General features: G+C 42.7%; 1 protein-coding gene across 13 annotated transcripts in view; it reads right to left on the reverse strand.

The window, feature by feature from the left end:
- Positions 1–13,184, reverse strand: part of ADAMTS18 (ADAM metallopeptidase with thrombospondin type 1 motif 18) — a 314,623-nt gene that overhangs the window by 40,788 nt on the left and 260,651 nt on the right. For 10 of the 13 annotated variants that reach the window (XR_015145277.1, XM_086350001.1, XM_086349999.1 and 7 more), the window contains 4 exons: positions 6,348–6,520; positions 3,286–3,416; positions 2,324–2,447; positions 33–277 (listed from right to left, as the gene is read on the reverse strand). Coding sequence is in view for 9 of the 13 variants with exons in the window: in XM_086350001.1 (XP_086206127.1) it covers positions 33–277; positions 2,324–2,447; positions 3,286–3,416; positions 6,348–6,520 (673 nt within the window). In the remaining 4 variants the exon portion in view is untranslated. Of the gene's footprint in view, positions 1–32; positions 278–2,323; positions 2,448–3,285; positions 3,417–6,347; positions 6,521–13,184 lie in introns of those variants that run through there. The other 3 variants (XR_015145276.1, XR_015145278.1, XR_015145275.1) reach the window with 2 other exon arrangements.

The raw sequence follows: 13,184 nt of genomic DNA on the forward strand, positions 1-13,184 counted from the left end.
CAGTGAGAGCCGAATAAAGAGAAGGGGCTTACTTCAAAGACCAGCGTCTCATTGATGGGGCCCGGGGCAGACAGGCATTCAGGGCGGTTGAAGGCACGCTGGTACTCAAACACGGTCCCCGCAAAGGCAAACTCCCCTGGCCAGTCGACGCTCCAGCCCCCTGTGAGGTAATACTTGTGACTGAGGCTTCGGACCGCGAGGTAGCTGGAGGATACCTGCAGCTCCTGGACCTCGACGCTGCGGGCGCCCGCCGGGATGGTGACCACCGGGTAATACTCTAAGTGGAGAGAGCAGAACATTTTTGTCACCCATGTCAGACACGGGGGACCCCGTCAGAGAGCCGCAGCGGCCCTCCTTACAGAGCAGGGCTCATTTCTACTCTTACGCAGTGAAAACACTCAGTTATTCCATTTTTCAAGTGGTAGGAACACCCGAGAGAGAAAATGATGTACTTTCCCCAAGTACATGCATGTGGACAGAAAACACGCTTCTCTTTTCCTTCATGGCTTTTCCCAAAAGCCATGAAACTCAAAGATGCTTTTTATTTTTAATCAATCTGGAAAAAAACTTGGAGCCACCTAGTCTCAACTGTGGTGTGCAGAAGACAGGGCTCAAAGCTCAATTCTACTCAAGACGGTGAGATAACTGCTTCAAGTACGCGTCTTATGTTTTAAGTGTGGACCATCTAAGTTCCATAATACAGGGACTTCCCTGTGGTCCAGTGGCTAACACTCTGCACTCCCAACGCAGGGGGCCCAAGTTTGATCCCTGGTCAGGGAACTAGATCTCACATGCCACAACTGAGACTGGTACAACCAAATAAATAAATACATATATTTTTAAAAAGTTCCACAATACGTTCTTTAACAAATACAGGTGGCACAGCATATTGAAATTGCTCAGCAGAAAGGCGTTTGTTGAACACACCTCTGGATGTTTGTGTTGCTAAAACTACTCATCCTCCTCTGCTCTTGCATAAGTAACAGTACGTGAACCAACAACTTCCAGATGTTCAAGACGGATTTAGAAAAGGCAGAGGAACCAGAGATCAAATTGCCAATATCCAATGGATCATAGAGAAAGCAAGAGAATTCCAGAAAAACATCTGCTTCATTGACTATGCTAAAGCCTCTGACTGTGTGGATCACAACAAACTGTGGAAAATTCTTAGAGAGATGGGAACAGCAGACCACCTGACCTGCCTCCTGAGAAATCTGTATGCAGGTCAAGAAACAACAGTTACAACTGGGCATGGAACCATGGACTGGTTCAAAATTGGGAAAGGAGTACATCAAGGCTGTATATTGTTACCCTGCTTATTTAACTTATATGCAGAGTACATAATGTGGAATGCTGGGCTGGATGAAGCACAAGCTGGAATCAAGACTGCCGGGAGAAATATCAATAACCTCAGATATGCAGATGACACCACCCTTATGGCAGAAAGTGAAGAGGAACTAAAGAGCTTCTTAATGAAGGTGAAAGAGGAGAGTGAAAAAGCTGGCTTAAAACTCAATATTCAAAAAACAAAGATCATGGCATCCGGTCCCATCACTTCATGGCAAATAGATGGGAAAAAATGGAAACAGTGACAGACTTTATTTTCTTGGGTTCCAAAATCACTGCAGATGGTGACTGAAGACATGAAATTAAAAGACACTTGCTTCTTGGAAGAAAAGTTATGGCCAACCTAGACAGCATATTAAAAAGCAGAGACATTGCCAACAAAGGTCCATCTAGTCAAAGCTATAGTTTTTCCAGTGGTCATGTATGGATGTGAGAGTTGGACTATAAAGAAAGCTGAGTGCGAAAGAATTGATTCTTTTAAACTGTGGTGTTGAAGAAGACTCTTGAGAGTCCCTTGGACTGCAAGGAGATCCAGCCAGTCCATCCTAAAGGAGATCAGTCCTGGGTGTTCATTGGAAGAACTGATGCTGAAGCTGAAGCTCCAATACTTTGGCCACCTGATGTGAAGAACTGACTCATTAGAAAAGACCCTGATGCTGGGAAAGATCGAAGGCCGGAGGAGAAGGGGACAACAGAGGATGAGATGGTTGGATGGCATCATTTACTCAATGGATATGAGTTTGAGCAATCTCCAGGAGATGGTGAAGGACAGGGAAGATCGGCGTGCTGCAGTCCATGGTGTCAAGAGTCGGACACGTCTGAGTGACTGAGCAATAACAAAGCATCAAAAGCCATCATCTTCCATGCCTCATATGAGCTAGTGAAAAGCTGGATCGAATTTAGCAAGTCTCAGATTCATTTGGCAGCAAAGGACATGTCCCACCACTCACAGCACCGAATCTGCAGCATTTCTTACCATTTGCTTTGTGCTGGTTGAGGTACAGGCCTTTGTAAAACTTGCAAGTTGAGTTATCACCTTTGCAAACACCACAGGCATCTGAAACTGCTTTAGAGCCAAGTTCATGATCACATCCCACTGGCTGTGACCAAAAAAAAAAGAGTGAGAAAATCAAACATTTGAGAAGCCACTGGCTTAGAATAACCAAAAGGTATACATGGTTTTCTGTATTTACTGAATATTAGGAAGGTGGTGCAGCTTTAGGATTAAAAGCAGAGTCTCAAGTTTGACTAGGGATTTAAATCCTTCCTCTGCTATTACTGGACATATGATTAGGGAAGTCACAAAACTTCTCTAAGGCTTACAGCCTTCATCTGTAAAACTGTGAAAAGCCACTACTGCTGTTAATGGGAGGGGAATTTATTCAGGCCAGTTCTACCAGTGAAACATAAAAATGCTGGGACCCCCCCGACCCTGACACCAACCCAAGGACACTCACACTCCCTTAAAAGATCACGGAGCTCACAGTCAAACTGAAAAGAGAAAGTAGATACCGGAAGAAAAAGAAAAACTAACCCACAATAAACAGAAATGCTATTTCCAAGCACATTTACGAGGTTCTAAGCGTGTACTGCATGTACTTAGTGAACACGCAAGAAAAGTCTCCCACTACTGTTATCTCCATTCTTATTTAATTTTTACAACTTTCATGTAAAGTAGGATACACCAGCACCTCCGTATGTGGAAAGGGAGTGAAAGAGAAACTCAAATCACAGGACAGGGGTCATGAAAGGGGTCAAGAAAGTGAGCAGGGACTTGGAGATAAAAACTCACGTCCAGCTTGAAAATGTTACCCTTTTCCCTTCACCAGCTGCTCTTATCCAGACATAAGAATCTCCTGCAACACTTCTCCTGCTATGCATTTAATAGGAGGCAGCACAAGCATGACCACATGTTCCAAAGCAGAAATGTTCTCTTACTTCACAGATCCCATCAATGCAAACGTCGTTCTTGTTTGGGGAACAAGGAGTCCCGTCTTTCACCTTGCTGGACATGGCGAAAAAGAATTCAAAGTTCTCAGCCTTGCAGTACAGTTTACATCGGTCTTCCTCTAGAAGCAAAGAGATCAAACGAGGTCACGGTCAAGAGGAAATCCTAGGACAATGACGTGATTACTGAAAAGATGAGTTAAATTTATTTAGAAAGCTACTATGGTCAAGGTGGAAAGTGTTACAGTTTTCCATGTCGGTGTGTGCACGCATGGATGCCTGAGAGCAGATGTGTGTGGCTTTTAAAAACATGAACTCCTTTTAGTAATCCATATAATACTTTAACATTAATACATGAGAACTTTATTTTCCTAATCCTAAGAGCCACAATACAAGTGATTGGTGGCTTGTGTCCCTACCCTCCTTGGATAGTAAATATTTAAGACTTCACAGACCCTGAGGTCAGCTATTAATAGCATGTAAATGAAAGAGCATTGCTGTGTCACAATAAAACAATATTTAAAAAGACGGGTCAGGGACTTCCCTGGCGGTCCAGTGGTTGAGACTTTGCCTTCCAGTGCAGGGGGTATGGGTTGCTTCCCTGGTCGGGGAGCTAAGATCACACGTGCCTTGGAGCCAAAAAAATCAAGTCATAAAGCAGAAACAGTATTGTAACAAACTCAGTAAAGACTTCAAAAGTGGTCCACTTAAAAAAAAAAATGCTTTAAAAAAGGGTCACAATTGGCCCATAGGTCATAATTTTCTGATTGCGATTTAGGACAGGCACAGTGATTTTAGATATTTATTCAGTCTCTTAAGAGGAAACGTTTTAGGCACTTTGGAAAAAAGGCATATGGCCAATAATGTTTACAAAACATAGAAAAGAGTCAAATCGTGAAAAGGCAGAGGAAGTAAACAAACTCAGCATTAAGACTAAAGCAATGTTAGGTCTCTGAGAAGTTTTTGGTATCACACGCAAAAATAAAGTATTATCTTTATAGAGCTCTTGTTATCAGAAAGGCATTTTCGTGCCAATTTCTCCCATAGAAAGAGCCCTTTCCGGCCAGGAATTCCACATGACGCTGTTCACATGAGACTTGATGTGGGCGATGTTGTGTGAAATCCTTGACAACAGTCTTACAACAAACGTGTGAGCAGTTCGCAACTGGACACATTTCCCAAACCACTCCATAAAAGACAGGGTCAAAGACAGGAGCGAAGGGAAGTTACTATGGCCCAAATGTGCAGCCATAGGGATGGATTCCATTTTTTTTCTCACCTAGGAATTTTTTCTAATAGCATTTTTATTTCACGAGTCCTCCTCAGTGCATGTGAGATTAGGGAGCTAGAAAACACAGATACCCTCTCTTTTCTTCATCATTGCCAAGAATTAACAAGTTATAGAAAGTTCAGTGTTTCCACACAGGTTCCTGAGAAAGTTTAGGAACTAGTCTATTAGAAACACAGAAATTGGGGTGGGGGATAAATTAAGATAAATTAATTTAATAAATTAAATTTGGGATTAACAGATATGCACTGATACATATAAAATAAACAGCAAGGTCCTACTGTATAGCATAGACAGCTATACTCAATATCTTGCAATAACCTATAAACGGAAACAATCTGAAAAAGAATATATACATATATATAACTGAATCATTTTCCTGTACACTTAAAACTAACAGACATTGCAAATCAACTATACTTCAATTTAAAAAAAGGAATACAGAAGAAAAAGCTAATCAGTGTAAGACAAGGACTGTCTAGATTTATGAAAAGTCTTTCCCTGATTCTTCCCAAGCAGCATGAATGTCACAGACCTTCAAATCATGGTCTGTCTTCTACGATTTTAAGTAAGTATTAAAGAGAGAAGAGGAAAGGATGCGAAAGCCTTAACTTTTGTGTCTCCTGCGGTAGGATGTGAGACCCTATGCATGGGGTCTCTGTTTTATTCAATGTCCTCGCCTCTGCACGGAGCAGAGAGTCTCCCAGGAGGGGGTCCTCAGTCAGTATCTGTTGAATGAATGAATGAAATGGCAAGTTCCCTACCTAGTAAAGCTGCAATAATATTAGTGACAGAAATTTGAAACCAGAAAATATTTTGTAACATTTGCTGACGTTGAGCAAAGCTGTAGTATCACCTGATTTGTACAAGCTATTTAATACTTATTATAATGAGGTCTGATTACATCAGTTCTTTTTGGTTATTGATAATATAGGTTCATTTTGAGCTTTTGTACAGAAGCAGCCCTCTGTCTTATTTCCAATGAATTATCATTAAATCTGGTCTCTTCCCATTCTGCATATGTCTGAGTGGGATTCACATTTATCCTTTTCCAAGAGAGGGTAGATGAGTTTTGATACAGCGAGTGAATGGAAAAAAATTGATAGGAAACAGAATGGTCTCAGCTTATTTTGCACAGAATTATTCTGTTTCTGTAACAGAAAGTACATTAAATCTGGTACTTATACACATGGTAACTAAATTTTGATATTGAGCCAAAATCAAAACAAATCAATGTAAAAGTTCAAATACAAGCTATTACTTTGCTATAGTCCCAAGAATTTAATATAGAGATATTTCTTATTCATGATGTGTGCGTGTGTGTGAGTGTGCATACAGTCTGAAAATAGGTCTTCCCATGTCTGTTATCATCTACCATGTCAGTTACTGAGAATGGTGTCTCCATGGGGCAGATATGGTTTCATGAGTTTTTGGTCTGGACAGTTCATACCAATTGCAATTAACATCCCTGGGAGACTTAATCGCTGAAATGTCAAAAGTAAGTTTAGAAACATAAGTACATTCCAAACACATGACCTCTTCAACTTATACATGTGGGAGGCAAGGGATGTCTTGTGAAAAAAAAAATGTGGAAAAATAAACAAACCCACAGAACTGAATGAAAACCTGGGCCAGGACGGGCCCGGGGAATGAAAGGTAAACACTGAAAGTCTTTTATACAGGCAGCAATTTTTTCTGTGCTGTTCATTCACATTACTGTTCACATGGAGATATATTTGTTTGAGGTTCATAGAGACCAAATTACCTTCCACTTTCATATAGGGTTTCCACTGGTAGAACCATCCACGGAAAGGCTTGCTGTTATACTCTGCACACTGCTGGGCTCGGAAATCCAAGCTGTTTTTATCACAAGGGTTAATATTGCACAGCTGATAAACACGGCTAGAGCCAGGACAGAACTTGCCGCCATACTGAGGCCTGACAAGAAAATTACAGCTCTTTAAATACCAGCAAGCAAAGGGCTCACTATTAGTCACAGGCAATCTTATAGGGAGGGGCCATCATTATGGTCATGGTCACAGTGTATGGCAGTGGGAACAGTCTATTACAACAGTGGAAATATGTAGCCCACAACCCTTCTTGTACCCATGGCAGACATAACTAATCAACCAACGATTTTTCTTTTTCTCTGATTTCTTTTCTCTGCATGGCCCTAGGGTAGATACAACCACTGTTCATCAATTGCCATGTTAGGTGAAATGTATTTGCCACCTCTGAATCCAATCTGTACATTCTGGCGACTTCCATAAAGACTGACGGAGGCATATTCTTGACACTCATCCTATTACCTCGTGTGTTAGGGAAATCTGCAAACACACCTAAATGTTCGTGTTCAGTGTGTGACACACGCAAACACACATGCCCCATTTGTTGGCACCAAAGCTCTTCCAGTGCAGATCCAGCCTCCTCCCCAGCTTGGCTCCCATCTCTGACCCCTCTCCTCTCCCTACAGTTTGCAGAGCACCTCCTGGGATGTAGAGATCACTGAGCTCCTTTGTAGAAGGTCACCAAAGCCCTTCCAGTGCAGATCCAGCCTCCTCCCAGCTTGGCTCCCATCTCTGACCCCTCTCCTCCCCCTATGGTTTGCAGAGCACCTCCTGGGATGTAGAAGGTCCATTAGGACACTGAGCGTATGACTTGCCATATCTTCCAGTCTAGGGTTGTCAGACTCATAAGTGCTTTATTCCTAGGATTCTAAACTCGGGGGTGGGGGAACATGCCCTTGTTTGTATCTGCGTAATTCCTTTTTAACATTGCAGGTGGCCTGCTCCTTTCCTGCCAAGCACAATGGGAAATGGGTTTCCAGAGTAAGGAATCCTGATCTTGCTAGGTAGACTGCAAAAACCAGAAAGCAAAATAAAAAAGGAGTGTCAACCCCACTGAAAAAAGTTACCAATAATGTCTTCTCCAGCATACTCCAGGCACAAAGAAATTACCTCTTTTCATTTCCATGAAATGGATTAAAAACCATCTATAGATCATCTCTTACAAAAGCTCAATGCAAACATGTAACACAGAAGAAGGATCCAAGTTAATAAATATATGTGATTAAAATTCCTTGTCTCTTTAGGAAGCACAGGAATGCTATAAAACACCTCTGGATTTGCTTCAGCACATTTGATCAAATCCTCCTATGCGAAAATGGATTCAACAGAACGGGGAAGTGTCACATCGCTAGAATGAGATTTTTAAGCTATTTCAAAACACTCTGGAACAGCTACTAAAGCATTTAGCAGTTATTGTGCTAGATCGAATCCCCCAAGAATTCTTAAACATTATCCATAAAAGCATTTAGAAAAATCTTAAAGTGCCACATGAGAGCCTTCCTCTATTCCTGGTCATCTTTACAAGTCGTGCATAATTAAAATTGTCTCAGCGTAAGCCTTTCTAGTCTGAGATTTTACAAATAAGCTTCATTTAGACTATTCAAATTCAACAAAGTGAAAGAGGACCACCTGTGAATTCTTCAATTCAGAAAGTGGAAAAGACCTCATAACTCATACAGGGACTTCCTGGTGGTCCAGGGGTTAAGAATCTGCCTGCCAATGCAGGGGTGTGGGTTGGATCCCCGGTCAGGGAACGAAGATCCCACATGCGTGGGGCAACCAAGCCCATGTACCACAACTACCGAGCCTGCGTGCCACAGCTAAGATCTCGCGTGCCGCAACTAAGGCCCAGGGTAGTCAAATAAAAAACCAGCAAAAAACCTCACATAGCCATCCCCTCAGTGTACAGATGAAGTGAAAGATGGCCGACAGCGCTTCTCAGATGTGCTGAATGGAGGTCACATGGCTAGAAAGAGCCAGAGCAGAGCTCCACCTCATGCCTTTGGGCTCCCCAGGATGCGGGTCCTGCTCAGCTGTGCCTGCATGGAACTGCGGTCAGCAGGCGGGGCCGGGCACAGGAAGACAAAGAGGGAGACGGGGACGCCCAGCGCTTCGGGGGCGGGCTGCGGGCAGCGCAGATCTGAAGGGAAGCACACTCTGCTCCTTGCCAGCTTTTCTGCAGGCAATTTCAGCCAGCCTCCCGATGTGTCGAGTGAGGACGGCTGTGATGATTACCTGAGAGACCGCCGGAAGAGCTTTGGGCAGAGGACCAATCAATTGTAACTATTTTAAAGTGCTTTCTACTTTTAATGACTGGCAAGAATTTGGACTTTGCCATCAAATCTTCAAATACGTTTTTTCCCTGCAACTTGGAACATGAGTATTAGGATAAATTAACAGAAAATTCTACCATGATGTCCCTTGGTACAATGAGTTCTGTATGATTAAAAACAAAAAACCCCCAAATATCTAGGTGCATGATTTTGTCTTTATATGAGACTACTATGAAATATATCCATATTTGCTTCTGCATAATTTAGTCAGTCCTGACTACAAATGGTTATATTGTTGGTTGATCATTATATTTTGCAATGGCTGAGCATTACAAGCAGTTGGGAAGCTGTTTTTAAGAAGTATTTATATATGTAACTCTCCCTCCATATATACACGTACACACATATATATTTATATAACATATATTTACATATGTGTATATATATACACATATACAGAGAAGGCAATGGCACCCCATTCCAGTACTCTTTTGCCTGGAAAATCCCATGGACGGAGGAGCCTGGTAGGCTGCAGTCCATGGGGTCGCTAAGAGTCAGACAGGACTGAGCAACTTCACTTTCACTTTTTACTTTCATGCATTGGAGAAGGAAATGGCAACCCACTCCAGTGTTCTTGCCTGGAGAATCCCAGGGACAGGGAAGCCTGGTGGGCTGCCGTCTATGGGGTCGCACAGAGTCGGACACGACGGAAGCGACTTAGCAGCAGCAGCATATGTATATTTATATACAATCAATCACACATGTGTAAATATACACAGACACAGATACACACACACATACATATAAATATTCCTGGACTTCTTCAAAGGCTTTCTCAATAAAAATACACGATGAGGAATATGAAGAAATCAGTGTTTTTTAAAAGCACAGTTGGTGATTCTGATAATCAGCTGAGTCTGGAATTTACTGGTTGGAAAATGGGCCAGAGATATGATTCAATGATTCTTCTGTTAGTCTTTCTCAAATGGATTCATAGTTTAGGAGCGTTCAAGAATGTTCTAGAGAGTTCTAGAATGCCATCCCTGGTAGCTCAGCTGGTTAAGAATCTGCCTGCAATGGAGGAGACCCAGGTTTGATTCCTGGGTCAGGAAGATCCCCTGGAGGAGAGATAGGCTACTCATTTCAGTATTCATGGGCTTCCCTGGTGGCTCAGATGGTAAAGAATACACCTGCAATGTGGGATACCTGGGTTGGATCCCTGGGTTGGAGAGATACCCTGGAAGAGGGCATGGCAAGCCCACTCCAGTATTCTGGCCTGGAGAATCCCATGGACAGAGGAGCCTGGGGGGCTACAGTCCATGGGGTGCAGTCAGACACAACTGAGCGACTAAGTACACACAGAATGCTTTAGCAAGTTTACTTATCAGGATTTGAATTGTTCCATTTGAATTTTCATTATTCATTTTCTTGAACAGAGTGTATAGGAATTTCACTAGGCTCTTTTCCAGGGAACCAGAAAAAAATGTTCCCAGTAAGGATGAAGACAGTGGGATCTTGGTTCGACTCCCCCACATCCAGCCTGGTGACCTGAACAAGGGCTGCCACTCTGAAAGGGAGCCTCCGTCTCCTCTTGCTACCCATTTGCAAAATCATCAGATGAAACAACAGGTTTCAGCTCATGCATCTGTTCCACCCTGATTGACAGCAAATGCCTGGAAAAGTCTTTTGAGAAAGTTCCCGAGGCAGAGTAGAGATCAGCAAAACACAGGGGCTTTGGTGAATGGGTCTGTCACAGACATGGGGCAAAGACGAAGGGCCACATGTGCTGGGTCTGGCCATTCCAGGACCAGATAACCTTTCAGTCCTTTTGAAGCTGAAAAGTTTGATAAATCCATGAATCAACTAGAAATAATTCATTTTTTTATGAAACAAAATATGCTCTGGGAAAACCATCATTATGTGAAATAAAAAGCTCACATTGCTTTTCACATGAAGAAATGAAAGTACTCAAGCTGAGTGATCTGAACAGACCAAATGTTTCAACTGAATCAAGAAAGAAATCAGTAACCTGAAAGAGGAAAAAACCAGCCTTAGGACGACAACATGAACTAAGAATGGAGAACTGATTCAATTGTTTCCAAACAGCCAATCATTTACTTGCTTTATTTGTGACTTTGTGCATAATTAACCAAAATCCTGATTAGCCTCAATCTTGTTTGAGATGATAAAATTGCACCAAACTGAACCACTCGAATGATTAATTCTTGTATTAGGTGTTTCTAAAATTACAGTATGCTATTTCCAAGAACAATTTCTTGTTATAATAAGAGCTCTCAATCCCACAGATATGAGAGAGGCTTTAATTTAAATCTCAGGGGCGTCATTCATGCACTTCACCAGCAGAGCTATTGAATTAGGTAATCTCTTTCGTTCTTGGGAAAATATCGAGATTGTAAAATGTTGCGATGTATGAAAACCAGATCCACGAAATACGCTGCAAAAATGAAAAGTAATAGAATGATTCTAAAAATTCTATCCAAGACACGGGCTATACTCAGTGTATGTGGAGGGTGGTTTTAATGATCTGGTCTAAACTGTAAATGCATCACAAGTCTTCCTTTCATTATAGTGAGTTACTGGGTCTGATTAGAGCAGAATGACTTAACAAGGGAATGACTGTGCCCCCTCAGGATGCTGGGCCACGTCTGGAGATATTTTCATTGCCATGACTTGGAAGTTGAGTAGGGAGGGGGAGTCGTCTTACTGGCATGGAGTGGGTAGAGCTCAGAACTATTACTAAACACCTTGCCACGTACAGGACAAACCTTCACAACAGAAAAATTTTCAACCTAAACGTTAAGAGTGCCGAAGCTTAGAGATCCTACATCAGCCTCTGAGATATTCCAAATGCCACCTAACAAACCCTGGTCAAAGAATCTCCAAACCCTCCCTTATATTAGGGAACAAACTGGCCTCTTGATCCAGCTCAGATGCTGACTCAGGTGACTATTTGTCTTTTCAAAATTTCCTTTTGCTGTAGTTTCATTATTTATTTACATTCTCAACCTACTAAACATCAGTGCTTACAATGTGCCAGGCACTTTATAAATACCAGCACTTATAAACACCAGCTCATATGAGGTAGATCCTGTCATTATCTCATTTTTTACAAATGAGGGACGTAGGGCAGGGCAGGGAGAGTCAGTTGTCCAAGGCCACCCAGCTAGGCAGGGGCGGAGTAGGAGGCAAACTCAGGTACTGGGCCTAAGAGCCTCTGTTCTCAACATCCATACCAAGTCATGCTGGAAAATTAAATCCACTGTTTTCCAAGGTCCCATCACTTTCTTCTCACTCCATCGCCTTCTCTCATGTCTGATTTCATCAGGAAGCCCTCTCCCCACTGCTTCTGAGGGCTGACCCTCTGTTACCCGTATTCCTGGTGAGTTTAGGACATGTGTGTGTTTGTGCCTAATCATGTCCAACTCTTTGTGACCCCATGGACTGTAGCCCACCAGGTTCCTCTGTCCATAGGATTCTCAAGGCAAGAATACTGGAGTGGGTTGCCATTTCCTCCTCCAGGGGATCTTCCCAACCCAGGGATCGAACCCAGGTTTCTTATATCTCCTGCATTGGCAGGTAGGTTCTTTACCATAGTGCCATCTGGGAAGCCCACAGGTTTAGGATGAAGATAATTAAAAACCACGTGGACCTCCGAACTTTCGCTGAATGTCCCCTGGATGCTCCCCAGTGTGCCAGAAACTCTACAGACACAATTTCCAATCTCCTCAAACCATCTGAAGTGGGTGTTCTCATCTCCATCTTATATGTTAACCCAACCTCCAAGTTCAAGCAACCTTCCCAGAGCGACGCCATTAATACGTGGTGGACCCAGAATCTGGAGTCACATCTTTCTGTTTCCAAGTCCTGAGCTCTCTTGACATCACGCCACCCATCAGGAAACATATATCTCACACGCGCTGCATGGGGGAATTAGGGCCGAGGAAAGTAACATGACACCACCTTCTCTGCACAGAGACAGACAGCTCAGAATCTCAAGGCCACCAGATCAGAGGGTGCCCATGAGCCAGTTTCACCCCAGAGGTATTTGATGAGTCCTCCCAGCCTTTTATTTTTCTAAAGAAAATTGAATGTGTGGTCGATATTTTACAAATTAGGAAATTTCACAACATTTTTTTCAGATTTCTGGTTTCTCTTTAAAAATCAGGCATATCTGTCAACACGTGCTGATGTACATTCCTGCAGGGCAAAAATCCACATGCTTTCTCCAGGTCATCAGTTTCTCACACACACACGCATGCACTCACACACCGTCCACCAGCCAAGCTTCTATGTTCTACAGTATCCCAGGCACGCAGCTCTAATTTAGATGCCGAAAGTAATCCACCCCATTACTGGAATCTGTGATCAGCAGTCAGAGAATAAACTCCTTTGCTGTTTTCAGGTTTCTGCCCAGCTCACCTCCCCCAGCGCACTTGTTGCTGTTTAGTAGATAAGCTGTGT

The sequence above is a fragment of the Bos grunniens genome, chromosome 18 (genome assembly GCF_055505025.1).
Source record: "Bos grunniens cultivar Pamir isolate PY7600 chromosome 18, Bosgru_T2T1.0, whole genome shotgun sequence".
In the NCBI taxonomy this organism is placed as follows: domain Eukaryota; kingdom Metazoa; phylum Chordata; class Mammalia; order Artiodactyla; family Bovidae; genus Bos; species Bos grunniens.